The 17536-nt window shown below is 32.0% G+C and overlaps 2 protein-coding genes across 5 annotated transcripts; one reads left to right on the top strand and one right to left on the bottom strand.

Moving 5' to 3' along the window:
- The first annotated feature begins 766 nt into the window (after window positions 1–766).
- Window positions 767–7272, top strand: LOC124828479 (uncharacterized). Of its 4 annotated transcripts, XM_088113983.1 has the most exons (17): window positions 767–1448; window positions 1700–1783; window positions 2118–2256; window positions 2662–2743; window positions 3116–3163; window positions 3373–3467; window positions 3618–3696; window positions 3795–3857; window positions 3946–3996; window positions 4325–4383; window positions 5591–5660; window positions 5859–5912; window positions 5989–6042; window positions 6178–6243; window positions 6332–6373; window positions 6579–6680; window positions 6802–7272. In XM_088113983.1, the coding sequence occupies exons 1-17, from the start codon at window positions 1268–1270 to the stop codon at window positions 6808–6810; spliced, it is 1278 nt and encodes a 425-aa protein (XP_087970109.1). In that variant the 5' UTR covers window positions 767–1267; the 3' UTR covers window positions 6811–7272. The 4 variants fall into 4 exon arrangements, 3 of the variants coding, with proteins under 3 accessions (XP_087970109.1, XP_087970108.1, XP_087970107.1); XM_088113982.1 differs by having other exon boundaries at window positions 2665–2743; window positions 6579–7272; XM_088113981.1 differs by having other exon boundaries at window positions 6579–7272.
- Window positions 7273–9384: 2112 nt separating this feature from the next.
- LOC124828477 (uncharacterized) lies at window positions 9385–17089 on the bottom strand. Its single transcript, XM_088113718.1, has 27 exons — window positions 16756–17089; window positions 15029–15167; window positions 14856–14927; window positions 14702–14773; window positions 14530–14601; window positions 14373–14444; window positions 14092–14163; window positions 13878–13949; window positions 13687–13758; window positions 13531–13599; window positions 13299–13370; window positions 13122–13193; window positions 12976–13047; window positions 12827–12898; window positions 12670–12741; window positions 12488–12559; window positions 12318–12389; window positions 12174–12245; window positions 12009–12080; window positions 11844–11915; window positions 11684–11755; window positions 11514–11585; window positions 11365–11438; window positions 11089–11220; window positions 10668–11006; window positions 10203–10573; window positions 9385–10063 (listed from the first exon to the last, which is right to left on the bottom strand). Exons 1-27 carry the CDS (start codon window positions 16871–16873, stop codon window positions 9704–9706), a joined length of 2970 nt encoding a protein of 989 aa, XP_087969844.1. The 5' UTR covers window positions 16874–17089; the 3' UTR covers window positions 9385–9703.
- Window positions 17090–17536: the final 447 nt, after the last annotated feature.

Below are 17536 nucleotides of genomic sequence, written 5' to 3'. Positions count from 1 at the left end.
TCCACCTATATATAGAAATTGTTAATGTAATATTTTATTATTTTCTTTCTTTTTGCATGCATTCCTTAATTTACTATCATTCAAAAAAATCTAAGCAATAAAATATCATTTTTAAAAGGTAAATTCATGAAAAATGTACCTTAGGATTTATTTTACAAGTTAAAAAAATTAAAACTAATATAAGAAATAAATTCATAATTATACATTGAATTATAAAATAATTTTACATTTATGACCTATTACAAAAAAAAAACTTATAGTTATGATTTTTTATACTCAATAGTATGATTATAATATCAAACCGTTTTATACTTTCATTATATAACTTATTATTTTCAATATATGGACGACCACCTTAAAATATCATGCAGAAACTCAATTAAAATTTAAGCCATTAAACTGTTCTCATACGAATAACATGAATTAAAACTAATTAACTGGAATCAATTTCCAAGAATCAAACAATAAATAAAAGATCGAACCTGATATTTTTCACATTAATTATACATATTTTATAAACTGAAATATTATATATTTTTAGCATAAAACTACAAGTACAAAATTAAAGTATATATAAGAAAAAAAATAATTTATGTACTTTCAAATTTTTTTGAATAAAAATATAGCATATTTGACATCATCTTGTTCATGCAATGTCGTGAGATGATGTGTAAAATTCAAAATTGGTAATCATGGTTCAACCTTAGGCGCCATATATATAAAACCAAAACTAACAACCCAACACCGTTTCTTCAACTATTTTTCTTTCTTCTTCTCTTCTCTTTCTTTCCGCCATTTCCATCTCTCACCAACCAAATCTTCGCCATTTTCTTCTTCCTCATTCCCCCATCAATTATTGGGCTCCCGCACTCAATCAATGCAACAACACTAACAACCAAACAAAACTTCCAAACTCTAATTTATTTGCCTTCAATTCCTAACTTTCTCTCTCGTTTCCGGGAAAATCGACCTTCCCAGAGACGAGAGAGGAGGTGACGGGATTACAGGCCAAAAATATCATTTTTCAATACCATTTTCTCCTTCATTTGGAAATCATTTTTCGTAGCTTCCGTTGGCCATCGCGTGTTCCGAGTCAGACCAGGGAGACCCACGTTGAGGAATCGTCGAAATTTCAAAACTTGCTTCAGAATCTGAATTGGGTATGAACTTAGTGCGCGTGAATTGATCACAGCTCATTAGGCTCTGGGGAGAGAAAACACAGAGAGAGAGAGAGAGAGAGAGAGAGAAAGAGAGAGAGAAAGGTGTCATGGATGAAGACTTCGGGAAGATCGAGGTTGAATACGCGCCTCTTTGCGAGGGACAGGAGATTGACATTGAATACGAGTTCGACGCGCCTCAGTTCTTCGCTTTCACGCGTCAAGAGACGGCTTGGGACGCTTCCGAAGCAGAGCAGTGGTTTGAATACGCCACGAGTTACCCACCTTCACGTAAGACTTTAATGAAAATCAAACAACGCTGTTATGTTTTGTCGTGTTTGGCGAAATGGGTTGAGTTTGTTTTTTCTTCTGTCCGAAGTTACAAACCATTGGATGAGTTTAATTCTCGTCTTAATCTTCAAGCTGTAACTTACTATGCATGGCGATATGCGATTGATCGTTGCATTGAGATTGAATGTTTCTCAAAATGGAAAAATGGGTTTTGATTGTTTTTCTCTTTGCATTGGATGTGTTGTCTGTAGCGTTTCTCTTGAAGGCGAGGTCGGGAAACTCTGATAGTATCACGGAGAAAGAACAAATTTCAGATGATGAAGATAATGGCACAGGTAATGCTTTCATATGTTCTGCATTGCTGTTAAATTGATGGCACAATGTTCAGATGCTTACTGGTTGTGTGCATTGTGATTCAGGGATTCAATGTTGCTCAAAATGGGTTATCTTAAGATTTTGCATTTCGAATATATGAATTTGTTTTACAGTCTTTAACATCTTTTCAGATATCAGACCTTCTTGTTGATGTTTTCTTTCTTTTTTGTTAAAACAGTCCCTTTTCGTGGTACAATGAGATTATTCAGTTTGCCAATTTAGCTGCATGTATGAAATTTGGGAAGAAATTGTTTAGTTCTGCAAGCTGATTGCATGTTTATTTTTTTTAACAAGACACGTCAAGTGGTAAGACAAAGCCTCTCAGCAAGTCAAGTTCATCTAAAGGAAAAGATTTCTCTTTTATGAAACCAACAGCAAGTCATTTGGCCAAGCAGAAGAACGTTTTAGAAGTTCGGAGCCCTGAGTCCATCAGGTGTCAGTTATTTCTCACCTTTTTTATTTTCATGCTGATGATGAACAATGTCATATTTTGTGTTCAATTACAATTTCTTTAGTTAAACTTCTTCTTGTATGCATAAAGTAAATATAAAGAATTTTTACATATGATAATTTATGAACGAATGATACTCTAAACACATTCACATTGTTATGGATTCTCTGATCATTTTTCTCATAAAAACTTGATGATTGATTGTTCACTCTGTCGTCGTGTAAGATCTTACAAGCTATATTGATGTCGTCCTCTGGCATTTTATCATGTCAATGTAAATAATATAACAAGACATTTTTTTATTATGTCTTTTCCCATTTGAAAAATTGTTTTATCCATTTCTTATTACTTTCCCTTGTTGTTCATCTCTTTTGTCATCTTTCTCAGCAGGTTTCAGAGACAGAATTCTTCTTCCACAGATTGCGCATTAACCAAAAGGCAAAAGCTTGAAGCTGGTTACTTGCGCAAGGTATGATATAGTTTATACAATAAACTTTCTTTCTCAGGTTTTTGAGTCTTAACTTTAGCTTAATACAATATTGTAGTACTTCCAACTAATGGATCTCTTTCTCTCTCATTTCTCACAATACCTTAATGTCAACGTTGCAGTCTAAATGAAAACTGAGCATTTGTCTTCTTTTATCTTTTGCAAAGGAGTCTATGTTCAAATATTAGATTGCATTCTTTCTGCAAATTAAACATTAGGGTTATACAATGTTTTTAATCTGGATTAGTTTCCATGAAAAACTGATGTTTAACAAATATATGCTTTGCATTTTATTAAAATGATGTTTACATTTAATATTGCTTCAGTTGTTTGACCTTTTGCTATTCATGACAGGCTGCCCGTTTGAAGCATCAAATTCGCTTTACACATAAGACTAAGGAGGTAACGAACCATCTTTTTTTGGACTATGATCCATCAAATTCACTCTCTCTGTTTCTACACACTGCAAACATATTAACTCCTTTAAATAAAATGGAAACCAGATTAAGAAAAAAAAAAATTAAGAGATTACATTGAATAGACCTCTCAAATATTGGAAAATTTGAAAATTATTACATGAACAATATAACCCTGTTTAGATTATGATGCAGGTTGATCAGCCTGCTTCGAATTCAGCATCTAAATCAAATGTCACCGTTGCTAAAGAACCAAATTTGATGACAGCCCTTAGGGCTCATAGACACACGTATATCATTTACTTCTCAAGTTATATTGAACATCATGGTTTTGTTACATTGAACATCATGGTTTTGTTACATTGAACATCATGGTTTTGTTACATTTTAGTAAGAAACCCTATCCAGCATGATGAATTGTTGTTTGTGCATTTTGATAGGTCTAAAAGCAGTGGTGAATCAGCTGGACCTACACTATCAAGTTCTCAGGAGTCTAAAGCAAGACCCTTGAATAAAAAAGTAAGTTTTTTTTTTTTAAGTTTGTACTTTGGGAAGAAACTAATTAGCACTCAATCATACTTTTGATAATGTAATAATGAACTTTTTGGATATTGCAGATTTTGGAGGGTCCTGCACAAACATTGTCTAAGACGAAAACATCACGACCAACTCAATGTCAAGTAATTATTTGTATCTTTTCATGTGTTGTGTTGTGCAGCAAACTCTACTGGAATGTACTAATTATGTTTTTTGAGTTTTGTTTTTCAGGAGTTCCACTTGAGAACATCAGAGAGGGCAATGCAAAACACATATAATAATGTTAGTTACCTAAATTTGCTTTAGTTGTTGATGTTATTGTTGTGTATTAAGAATTGTTTGCTTCTGTTTCTGTTTAGTTGAAGTGAAATTATTTAGTTTTGTATTTTCAAGCTTTCGTATTCTCCTTACTGATAACATCTCTTTAAACACGTTTTATCCTCTTGGTTGAAATTAAATTGCGGATTAAAATATTGTGAACTTTACATTTTATTCAATGAGCTTCTTATAATTTTAAATAAATTTTATTTATTAAAAAATTATTAGAAAATATGTTATTAGTGCTCTGTTAATTCTCATGACAGCATTTTTTATATGATTTTCTTTTTAGGTGCGAAGTAGTCTGAAATGCAATTCTATCTCAAATACCGAAACAAGGAATCTCAGAAGGTATGAACATATAATACTGTATGGAGACAAATGTTTTGTTTCGTTTTTTTTAAATGTGTTTTTTTTATAACCTCTATTTTTCTTTCAAAACTAAAAGAAAAATATTTATTAACGACATGTTTTCCGTGATTTGCTTTATTTTTCAAAAGTATTATGATTTTTAGTATTTTTAGTTAATAACTTTTAACTGATTCTTATAGTAAACTCACGAGGGTTTTTATTTTACTTTAAGTAGACTTCATTATATTATATTACTTTTAAATAGTTGTTTATTTTATAAATTTTGCTTCACAATTTGTAAATATGTACACTTTTATAATTTTTTATTACCCTTTAAAATTTAATGTGTTTGTGTCGTTCTTAAGGCTCAACAGTATTTTATTATTAAGATTTAGGGTTTTATATAAGACCCAAGTTTTTAATTTTAAGGTTTTTATTATTTTATATCAAAATTCTTTAATATAAGTTTCATATAAAATATTAGTATGTATTGAAGAAACTCTGATACTCTGTTATTTATTAATCATTATTTTAAAAGTAATTATAAGAAAGTTAATAAAAAATCTCATTAAAAATCACATAGAAATATACTGATAAATATTTAGAGCCTCTCAATAATTATTTTTATTTTTGATGTTTTAATTATTCCAAAAACAATAGTTAATATAATAATGTGATAAAACGGTCAAAATAGATTAAAATCTACAAGTTAATCTGACTTACTATTAATTTGAGCTGAATTAAAAAATTGTAAATTTCAATATGATTAAAAACGAACTTGGTCTATTAAAAATTTGACTAATTTAAATTGGATTTATGATGAGTCGAATTTCATCCATGAATTTTAAATATTAAATTATATTAAAAAAAGCAAAAATCTTAAATTTTATTTTGTCTCAAAATATATTTGGATTATTTGAAGTTTAACCTGTATAGTTCTATTTAGATTTTAATTAAAAAAGTTATATTTTTTTTTGTAATTGAAAAAAATTATAATTAAATAAATTAATCCGATCTCAATCATGAGAATCGAGCTTAACTCTTTTACATTCCGACATTTTTTAGGTTGACTCAGTATGTCTAAGTAAAGATAATATGCAAATATTTTTATTTTTTAATTATATAAGTGGGATCATTAATGAATGATTCCATTAATGTATCTTTTGAGTGCATATAAATAGACAATTTTGTCGCAATGTTCTCACAGATCAAACTCTAGCAGTGTGGGTTCAGCGCAGGAGAAATGTAACAAACTTCGAGGTAGCTCTGATGTTAAGGTAAGGAAATTCTCCATCCAATTTTTTAATATAACTAAAAAAACACATTAATTAAAAATAATTAGTTATTTTATTTTAGTTACTGATGATTGTATTTTAAAAATTGTATACTAAAATAGGATGAAATTAATTAAGATTTTTATATTTGAAACATGGAAGAGTATTATGAACTGATGTTTGTGGTGCTTGCTCAAGCAGTTCTCGAGTAAAAGTGAAAGAGGTGTCTTCCGAAATATCAAAGTATATCCATTGGTAATTCGTTTTGCTCATGTGTTTCTTTTCCGAGTTTACCATCTTTTTGTATTGTAATTCAATTTTTCATTCATAGGAGCCAAACGACCAGGATTCTACAAATGAACCACCCACTGAATTGTTTAGCAAGGTACTAAAACTGCTTCATTTTCTTATGATGTGTTAAGGTTCACATTTTGTGCATAATTCAATGCTTATAATGATTCATGTTTGCATGCATAACACAGATATTAGTTTTTAATCTTGGGGCCTAAACAATTTGCAGCTCACGCTGGCTTCTGAGGTGGAACAAACTGCAAAATCATCACCAAAGAAGCAGACAACGTCTAAGGTTTATCTCTCTTAGCATTCAACTGAGATTGTTTCAGTATAGCATCCCTACTAAAGCATGGATATTCATATTTATTATTCTATTGAAGGGCTCGAAGGAGAATAGACATGGATCCTTTCAAGATAACGAGGTATGCTAACGTAGATTCTTTCAAAGATTTTTGCACATTCATTCATGTTTCACACTTGACAGCATAAAAATCTATACGCAGAGAACGTGTTTGAGAAAAGACCTTTTCAGAACATGATGTGTAAATAATCTATTTTTCACAATTAAACTGTTGGAGATTTTACTCATATACAAGTCTTGTTTTTTACTTGACATTTAACATCTAGAAAATGAAAGTGGTGAAAGAGGGAATGCAGAGATCATGTGGGAAGCAGTATCAACGTGTAAATGAAATGGGGTCCCTCATCTCAAAGCAGACCTGTATGCTGGCAAGTAGAAACAATTCCAAATATAATCTGCTTTTTTGAGGTCGTTTATGTTTATAATGATGGCATCATTCTGGGAACTTGGAAGTACTAAAGTTGCACCAACTTGTTGTTTTTGACTCAGGAAATATGATTCTAATAGAAAATATAGTGGTGGTGTTGGTTAGTGTAGAACATTTGGTTAAAATTCCACAAAATGCTACTCTGAATGACAGGAAGTTCAGCAGTAAGAAACTGAAAACCAACCAAAGGGGCATTCTTTGCTGAAATGTGGAAACAAAGGATTGTGGCTAAAACAGATTGGTTAGGAAGTTACAAGATAAAACCTAATGCACTTATGTATGTATTGTACAACATAGCATTAGACTTTGAAGATTCTTCAAAGACCCAAATGAAATGTCGTACAGTTGAGGCGTAAAAATAGTATAATACCATACTTGTAAATTGCTGCTTGTTTCCACTACAGTTTACCTGGTTTTTGTAAGTTGAAAGCATTTGAGATTTTTTCAGATTCATTTTCTTTGACAAGCTTCAACCAGTAGCCCCTTTGGCTCACCCTTTCAGTGCCAGCACTCTGCACTTGCATACTTATTAACTCTCAATAATCATATGTTACTTTTACAGAAATTCCAATATTTTAAATTCAAATAATACTGTTATGCCGCTCTATATTATGTTTAACATTTATCCAAACTTAAAATAAAACTTGGAATTAGAGATGTCAAAATAGGTCACAATCTGTGGGCCACACGGGTTTGAGCCTGAGTTAAGTTCGAAAAATTATATTTTTTTTATGCGGGTCAATTTCAACCCGGCTCATTTAAATCCGGATAATGCGGGTGGAACCCGTGGTGGGTCGGGTTGGCCCACCAATCCACCTATCTAATTTTATTTATTAAAATTTAATTTTAATTTTATAAAAAATATTTATTATTTTGCTTTTGCTTGAAAAAATTATTTAAGTTCTTTATTTTCAAAATTAATTAAACACTCGTGTTAGGAGTGAAATTTGTTTAGATTTGAATTATAGAAAGTTTGTAATTTTTTTTTATTTAAAAAATTGTAGTTAAGTGAGCTAGTGAGCCAACCCGTTTACCTACCAACCCGTGGTAGATCGGACCAGGTTCGAATTTTTCTGGCTCGCTAATAAATGAATCGGATTAGATTGACTCACTAAGTGACCAATCATTGATGGGCTGGGTCGGGGTCGGATCGAATGACCCGTTTTGACAACTCTACTTGGAATAATATGAAAACACCCACCTTGTTTGGTTATTGACTTCCACTCTCTTATGGAAAATTGTTAAGTTTTATTATACGTTCTAGTATAAAGCATAGTTTAAGTCAATCATCAGATAATACAATTGAATTGTATTTAATATATAGAGTTTTTATTCCTTCTTTTTTTTATATTAATAAAATTGAAGATTTAGGATTCAAAATTATAATATAAATTAAAATATAAAATTATATATGAAAAGTGAAATTCCAGAAAATTAGAAGAGATCAAATTCATACAACCAAACAATAAATAACATAGTTCTTTTATATTACATTCAAATTTGAACAATTAACTGATTTAATTAATTAATTAAATTTATCCATACGAATTAAATTTTAATATTAGTTAATCTAATTCATATTAGATTATTTAAATTAAGATTCAATTAATTTATAATTTGAATTCTAATTTAAGAAACGAACAAAAAAAAGCAAAATTGAAATTAACGAAAAGAAGAATAAACTCAATCTAGAAATAATTAGTGCAAAAGTCAATTTTTGTTGTTTAATGATAATTCCATGAGATTTAGCTATCTATTACAAAATAATTAAAACACAATAAAAAAGAATATGAAAAGATGAAAATAAATAGAAAAGGAAGAAAACTAAGAGATTGAAAATTGTGCAATTGATTTTTATATGTAGTTTTGACCAAAATTAGGTTTTACATAGGCTTTGAACTTAAACCCTAATTTTGCAAACTCAAATGCAATTATGGACCTAATACGAACTCCAATAAAGCCAATTAAAAATGTGTAAGCTAAAACAAACAAAATCAAGTAAAATTAAATCCGTAGGATTCTCCCAACAAATTTTAAATAAACGTGTCAATTTCTAAAAATAATAAAAAATACAGTAAGTCTAAATCCAACAAATCATAAATCTATCTATTTTGACACCCTAAAAGTGTAGAATATAATGTAATTGAAATAAAATAAAAATAATGTTTACAAAAATTTTTATGACTAAATATAGTAAGTAAATATAAGATGACTAAAAAATACAAAATTAAAACAATTATTACTAATAAACTCAATTTATTAGTAGTAGAAAAAATGAATTAAAGACTACAATTAAGACAAAAGTTATATAATAAAGCTACAAATATGCATATAAATATATGTTATCAGGAAAATATGAATTTTAATCCATTAACAGTTAAAAGTTAATAGATACCAATATAAAATGTACCTCTACTTGAAGGATTCAAAGTTGCCCTACTGGTAAATAAAGTAACAGTTGACGTGCATGATAATATAAGTAAGTCCTTGAACAACTTTAAAAACTACCTTTTCCTATAATTTTCTTTGTGATAAATTAATTTATAGATTTATCTTATAATTTTTAATAAACATTTCTGGTTTCAAATTTTTGAAAAAGTCAATTATACCCGAATCTAAGACAAGAAAAGTTTAATATCGAAACATTCACAAAAAGATCTACATTTTACCCTTTTCTTGCACATACATAAGAATATATTTATACTAGTACTTGGCATGCTTACTCTTGTTGGAATTCAATTCACATAAACTGTCCGAAGGAAAGGAACCATTCAGTGACTACTACCCCTAAAGACTAATACTTCTACAAAATACAGTGGAAATTCTCTTTACTGTTAAATGTTGAAGACTTGGTAGTCTCAAAAACTATAACAATCCAATGGTTTCACGGGAAATTATCAAATAGTTTCCAAAATGATTGGAGTTCTTTCACCACCCTCTTCACTCCAACCTTTGGCTTTTTTCCTATAGGCTGTTATTTGATACAACATTCTCAAAGCGAACAAACCATTGATCATTAGAGCACTTCTGAGATTGTAACCTTTCCATCTGTGGGGGATGGATGTTGTTTCCCTTTTGAATTACAAATTGTGCATAATCAATGGTCTTTGAAGGAGGAGCAAAGATGTTGCTGGGAGGTGCTGGAAGTAGTGATGCCAAAACCCTGGCAACCTCATGCATAGTTGGCCTCTCAGAAGGGTTTCCTTTTGTGCAAAGAAGAGCAAGCTGAAAGGTCTTCTTAACATGGGTCAGATCCATGCAGGTAATAGACACCTCAGGATCCACAGTCTCCATTATAGTGTTGTTATCTGCCTTAGATAATATCTGCAAGTCATGTTCCACACATTATTCCCAGCTTCAACAGAAAAAGTTTCACATCTCAAATCATGTATGAGTTCTTTTGCATACACAATTGTGTTTGGTAAGACAGAATCATTAGAAAAAAAATGCAGAAAGCACTTACCAAGTGATGCAAGTTGGAATCATTGTCCACTGCTTTCTTCCCTGTGAGTAGCTCAAGTAGAACAATACCAAAGCTATACACGTCAGATTTTTCATTCAACCTAGAACTCCTGGCATACTCAGGGTCAATATAGCCTATTGTCCCAACCACAGATGTTGATGCATGTGTTCTTGTAGTTGACAAACATTTGGCAATGCCAAAATCAGAGAGACGAGCTTCAAAGTTCTCATCTATCAGGATATTTGAGGACTTAATGTCCCTGTGAATAATTCTAGGATTGCAGTCATGATGGAGGTAAGCAAGTCCTTCAGAAGCTCCCACAGCAATCCTCAAGCGTGCTTCCCAATCAAGTTTTACCTTTTTCAAGGGACCTGTTAGAAAAGAAAGTTTAGTCATAAGAACAATTTCAAGCCACCTTCATACTGATTTACCTTAAAAATAAAGTTCAATTGTAAGTAAATATACCATGTAGAAGATCCCACAGAGAGCCATTCTCCATATAGTCATAGAAGAGAAGATTTCCATTAGGAGTTAGAGCATAACCATGCAAAGTGACAAGATTCCTGTGTCTGATGCTGCCAATAGTTTCAAGTTCTGTCTCAAACTCCCTTGAGTTGTGTTGATGCTGGTTGTATAGTCGTTTAATTGCAATTGGTCGGGAATTCTTCAAAACACACTTGTAGACGGTACCTGAGGCACCATATCCTACAATATACTTCTCACTGAGATTCTCAGTAACTCTCATGATATCATCAAAGGTGTGGATGGCCAAGCCCATATGAAGAATTACAAGTTTGGGTGGCCCTGAAGAGAAGGAAGAAAAAGGGAAAAACAAATGAGAATTTTGCTCACATAACTATACTAAACAGTATCATGTTGAACAGACCTTGTTCAGTTCTCCTGGATCCTTTAATCAATTCCATGGATTGGCTTGATCTGTAGAGAGCAACAGTTACCATCGCCAATAATATGATGGTACCAACTATGAGACAAACAACTGCAGCCCTGGAGAAAACCACTGAACAAAGAAGTACACAATAAGGTCCATTATTAACATTGTAGTCAGATACATTTTACTCCTCACAAACTAATCCTATATATAAATATAATCATCATACATATAATTGTAACTATCAAGTCATCTCAGATGGATGTCACACACCTCTGGATTTTGGTATGTAAGGATCACATATGGATCCTAACCAATTTCCGCATAAAAATGGATTTCCAATGAAGCTGCAACATATCACGTTACAAGTCATTGATAAATGAATTAAGAAACCAAGAAAATCCTACAGTTTCCCTCAATACCTGTCAGCTGAAAACCGGGAGAAGTTCTTCATTAGAGGAATGACCCCGGATAAGTTATTATATGAGACATTCCTAAGAAATGAAATAAAGCATTTAGATCAATCACTCAGACACAAATCAGAAGAAAATAATCAGAAAGGAGGCATTGACTAGCTGCTAGGAATACACACAGGAAGTTAAGACTTAAGCAATTTGTAATCTGGTCTGGAATCTTCCCACGCAAGTCATTGTTGTTTAAAATCCTATTAGAATTACAGTGAAACGAATAGTAAGTTATTTAGAATGAGTAGTTTCAAAAAATCAACTAGGAAACATCATTGCTTAACATACAGAGACACAAGATTCTGCAGCTGACCAATTTCTGGAGGCATACTACCCAACAGATGGTTGAATGAGATATCTCTGGTGGAAAAAACAACTTATAAAACCATAGCAACAAATAATATAATGGGACTCAAGTGAATCTTAACCTTTACAAAGTATAACAAAACTCACATAATTTGTATGCTTCTAAGATTCCCAAATTCAGCAGGCAAGGGACCCTGAAGACTATTATGGCTTAAGTTCCTAAATACAATGTGGAAATATCACTGCTACATTAACAAGAGAAACTCAAAGTATAAGGTAGATCAAATTGTTTAGAAGCAGCATTTGTCTTACAAAGTTAGAAGATGCTCAAGATAACCAACAGACCCTGGAACATGCCCTGAAAAATTATTGCTAGATAGATCTCTAAAACAAAAAAAAAAAGAATCAGCATATATAGCAATTTTGTTAGGTTAGATATAGTTTCATGGAACTTACAACGTATCGAGATTTATTATGTGGCCTAATTCAACAGGTATACTCCCTTTGAAATTGTTTGCAGAAAGGTTTCTGGCAATCCAACAAAACTTTCTCATCATATTAATAAATTGAGAAGTAATCCACTAAAAAAGATGAAAGAAGTCTAAACACAGTAAGATGAAACATACAAGTAAGTCAAGCTCTGCAGGCTGCTAAAGCTCAAAGGAATTGAACCACTTAAATGATTTCCATGCACATTACTGCAAAAGTAAACAAATGATTAGACAATATTCCAAGCTAAGGTAATGAAAAAATAAAGAATCTTCAAAAGCATTCCACAAAATTTGAAACTAGAGCTTAGAATTCTTACAACTTATTCAAGGCCGTACAGGAGCTAATGTTAAGTGGAATAGATCCTTCAAGATGATTATTGGCAAGATTCCTGGATGACATTAACTGATAAACATTAACTCACCACACCAAATTGAGAAATGCAATGACAATAAGACAGAAAGATCTAAACTCACAATTCAAACAAGTGTTCGAGCTTCCCAAGTTCATCCGGAATTTGGCCAACTAGTTTATTGTCATTCAATTGCCTGTAAAAACAAATCTTCTTTTAACTTCATGAAAAAAGCAGGACATAATGAAGACAATAAATTGGAGATCAACTCACAGGTAGCTTAGTCTTGACATATTGCCAAGTTCTGGAGGTATTGATCCAGTGATCATGTTTCCATGAAGGTACCTAAATTATAGAAGAAAAAACTGAGACAAATAATTACTAATAGAAGTTATTACTCTGTGTGTGATTATACTTACAGCTTGCCAGTAAAAGACAGATTGCCTAGTATGGGAGGGATAGGTCCTATCAGCTCATTCTCACTCAAATCCCTGCCGCAATGTGATAATACAGATTATACACGATTCATCAGTGAACCAAAATTATTTTCAGAAATGTAAAATCAAACAACATATGTTCAGTATTAATATACTTACAAAATAGCAAGGGCTTGCATTAAACCAATGACTTCCGGAATCTTACCAGTTAGTCTATTTCCTTGAAGTGACCTGGGAAGACAAGTCCCAACGATTCATGCATTATATACAATTCAAGGATACATGATGACACAAACAAATCCACAAGCAGGTGATAGAAGATATTGAGAACATAATCTGATATCCCAACAAAACAATAGTAACAAGTTCACTGCTTGAAGGAAATACTTACAAAGTAGCTACTTGAAGAAATCCGATATTATAGGGAATCTCCCCAGAAATCTGGTTATATGACAGATCCCTGAAATTCATTCAAAGAGGTTAAGTCACAATTTGGACAAAAACCAACTATAATGCAGCAACTAAAAGCTCCATAGAAGTAACATACAGGATTTCAAAATTTGTGCAGTTTCCAATGCTGTCAGGTATCGTGCCAGTCAAATTATTGCCTCTCACATCACTGAGAAGTCAGGTAAAACAGAACAAAAATAACAAAGTTAATAAACCAAAGATTAAAAGGATGTTTAGAAGGCAAGAAAAGAAAAAGAGAAACCTCATTGAAAGTGTTCGAATACTCACAAATACCACAAACCAGTTAATTGACAGATATCAGGCGACAGAGTTCCACTCAACATGTTCCCTCGCAACCCACTATCTCATGGTTTTATATATGAACAGTACAAAACCATGTAAGCTTTCGACCATTATTTATAAAATACAGTTGCGTAGTATAAGAAGTAACAAGAAACATGTAATAGCTGAAAATATAAAGAAAGACTAAAGAAGAACTCACAGGTACTGCAGGACTTCATTCCAGTAGAGTAGCCTTGGAATCTCACCAGTGAGTCTATTTCGTGCAAGATCGCTGAAAACATAACCATACAATTGTTAGAACATTGTGAAAAGCTCCAGTCATGCAGTTATAGCATCGTAACATAGCGAATTGTTAACTATCACAAGACTCACATTGGATCATACATTTAATTTCTATAGCGAATTGTTAACTATCACAAGACTCACATTGGATCATACATTTGATTTCTATACGGCAAAGATGACAAAGTGGGAACTTACAGAGTCTTCAAGTTAGGAATTTGGGTTAAAGTTGAAGGGATAGGACCAGTCAACTGATTACTCTTTAAATTCCTGCATTCACGAGCTCAACTCAGGACTTGTAGTAGAATGAAAGCCAATGCAAAACATTGAATACAAATTCTAATTTCAATCTTACAGAAACACAAGCTGCTTCAGTTTTGATATGGAGAAAGGTATATCACCATATAGCAGATTATCAGACAAATCCCTTCCAATTAAAATGAAGGAAAGAAATGTGATCAGCATTTGCATCATGGAAATTTCGACAATGTGAAAAAACAGAAACAAGACCATAACATGGTTCATACAGATGAATAAGTGCAGCACAGTTCCCAATTTCATCCGGAATTTGACCAGTGAGTTTATTCCCCTGCAGGTCTCTGTCAATGCCAGAAGTGCATGATTAAGTTAAATGTAAAAAAAAAGGGTGTCATCAAATCAATCAAAATATATGATATTTACATGGATTGCAAGTTTCCTAAGTCACCAATGGCCGGTGATATCTCCCCACCAAGGTTCAAGCTTGACAAGTTTCTTTAGAAACAAGAAGAAGCATTGTAAGTTGTTTAATCTTAGAAAATGTAGCTAATCAGAGAGATTAATGCAACTGAAAAGTTCAGAGATAGAAGACTAACAGAGAGAGAACAGTAAGGCTGACATTGTCACACAAGACTCCACTCCAGGAGCAGAAGTCGTCACTATGCAAATCATCCCAATCATGCAGAACATCTGCTACATTGCTGAATGAAGCCTTAATCTTCATCAATGCTTGTCCTACATACATTTTCACGTGCATGAAAATTCAAGCACAACATAACCTTATGGATGTAAAATGAATCAGTTATATTACTTGAACACTAAAATAATTGAAACATTATATGACTCTATATGCAACTATCTTCATCTCTCTTGCTTTCTGTCTTCTTCATGTACATGTATCTCAAAAATACACAACAAAATCAAAACGGACACCTTTTTGTTTCCCCACATTGATCTTCAAAAGACATTTTCCACAATCAATATAAAGTAACTTACAATCCATTCTTAAGTAATTTCCAACATAATATTATGTCAAATCTTCCCATGTATAGATTGTAATTAGAACATAGCTTAGAAACATTAATTGGCTATGAAAAAACATTAATTAAAAACAGGAACAAATAAAAAAAGTAGGTTCAAAACCTGCTTAATATTCTTCGCCATATACGGGCCCACTTGGAAATTTAAACTAATGAAAATAAGACAAATAAAGATACAGACACTACAGTAAAAATGTTAAAGAATTCAAGTAGTTTACCCGTATCTCAGCAAATGAAAAAAAAGAGTGAAAGAGATAAAAGGGACTGGTAAATTAAATGATTATCATTTACAGATTCAGGTTTGGGTAACTAATTATGAGGACTCGAATTTTTTTAGTTTAAGTTACAGTTAAAGCTACATAACAAGATAACAAGGGCAGAAATTAGTATTTAATATATGCCAACATAAAAGTACAGCACTTAACCAAAAATACAACAATGAAAAATTAAATGCATAATTGAACACTTGATCATTTGTTTAGTTGTTACTTTATTGAATATTAACTTTTTATATTTTTCACCTCAAACTAATAGAATTAAAAAAAAAAAACTTGCCTTTTGCTCAAAAGGCATGAAAAAAAAATGCATTTGTTACATTCAATTCAAAGAACACTCGGCGGTTAATAGTTAACTCAAAAAGCACTGAGTTTAGTTCTGAAAAGAAACAAAATCAATAAATCAAAGCAAAATATACGCCTCAAAGCTTTCAACCTTAAACAAAGTTATGCTAAGTCGCCAAAAAAATCACCAGACACCTATGAAACAGAAGCCATAAGTAAAGCACAGTAAACATGAACAGTGGGGAAAAAACACCAAATTTCTCATTAAGCACCAAATCACAAAAAAATAAAAATAAACACTACTGAAAAAAGAACTGTTCTTTACAATTTAAAACTGTTGCTCCTTTGTCTATTTTCTGCAAAAAAACAAAGAAATATTTAAAACAAGGTTTAGTTATCATTTTGTCTTATACTTGTACAATATCCACATTAAAACAACAAATGAAATTATAAAAAACCATCAATAAAAATAAAATTTGAATCAAACACCACCGAAAACAAGTGAACTCACTCAATCACTCACTCACTAGTCACTCTGCAATCACTCCATTCCTCAAGGAAACACCAAGAAACCGACCAAGCTTACAGTTTTTAATCGTCCAACATAAACCAAACATGATCCTCGTACACACCCACATGCACGGACGCAAGAGAAAGTCTTGTTTTCTCTCTGGGCCATGCAAAGGAAACAAATGAACGAAAAGAGTGAGAGTGCACACAAACCTTCACCACTGAGAGGAGATGCAAAGGGAGAGATAAGAAGCAGCAGGAGCTCCATTGCGAGGAGAAGCAACAGAAAGTGGTTTCTGAGCTCGCGAAGAAAAGACAAGACACCTTTCATTGGAAAAGAAGTGAGAGAAGGAAGAAAAAGAGACGAAGATGGAAGAGAGTGAAAGTGAATAACTAACTATGATGAAGAATGGGATAAGGGCATGTTTGGGTTTTGAGAGAAGAAGTCACAGAAAAGGGAGAGTGGTAGAGTAGAGTGCAGACGTTTGGCGTGAAGTGAAGGGAAAAACATAAATGGGTTTTATGAAGAGAGAGAATGAAGAAACATAAATGGTAGCCGTCATTCTAGTCTATCGGACTCTACACACAAAACAATACCATTGCCATTGCCATTGCCAATGCCAATGTAGTACTTCTGCTAAATCATACCATAACACTGTTTCACGCGCTTCTCTTCCACCTTCTCAAACTTCCTCTGTTGGATTCTATTTCCATTTTTTTTTCACCATTTTCAAAGAATAAATCACCACTTTTGGTTTTTCAAAGAATCTACCAACCAGTGACCATTAAAAAACTAACCTTTGTCTTAAATTTTACAGATAGGTTATAAGTAAAATATGCTGTTTAAAAACTATTTTCTTTTATATAAAAAGTCATATAAAAAAACTAATTTTTTTTATATATTTCAAAAGCCATATTCAATTCAATTACAAGAATATAAAACTCTACACTGAGCTCTATGCTCTTAAAAAGATTATTTTCTTTTTTAATTTTT

The sequence above is a fragment of the Vigna umbellata genome, chromosome 4 (genome assembly GCF_029865625.1).
Source record: "Vigna umbellata cultivar VRB3 chromosome 4, Vumbellata_1.0, whole genome shotgun sequence".
NCBI lineage: Eukaryota > Viridiplantae > Streptophyta > Magnoliopsida > Fabales > Fabaceae > Vigna > Vigna umbellata.
Note: the sequence above shows the minus strand (reverse complement) of the source record. Positions and strands in the feature narration are given on the sequence as shown.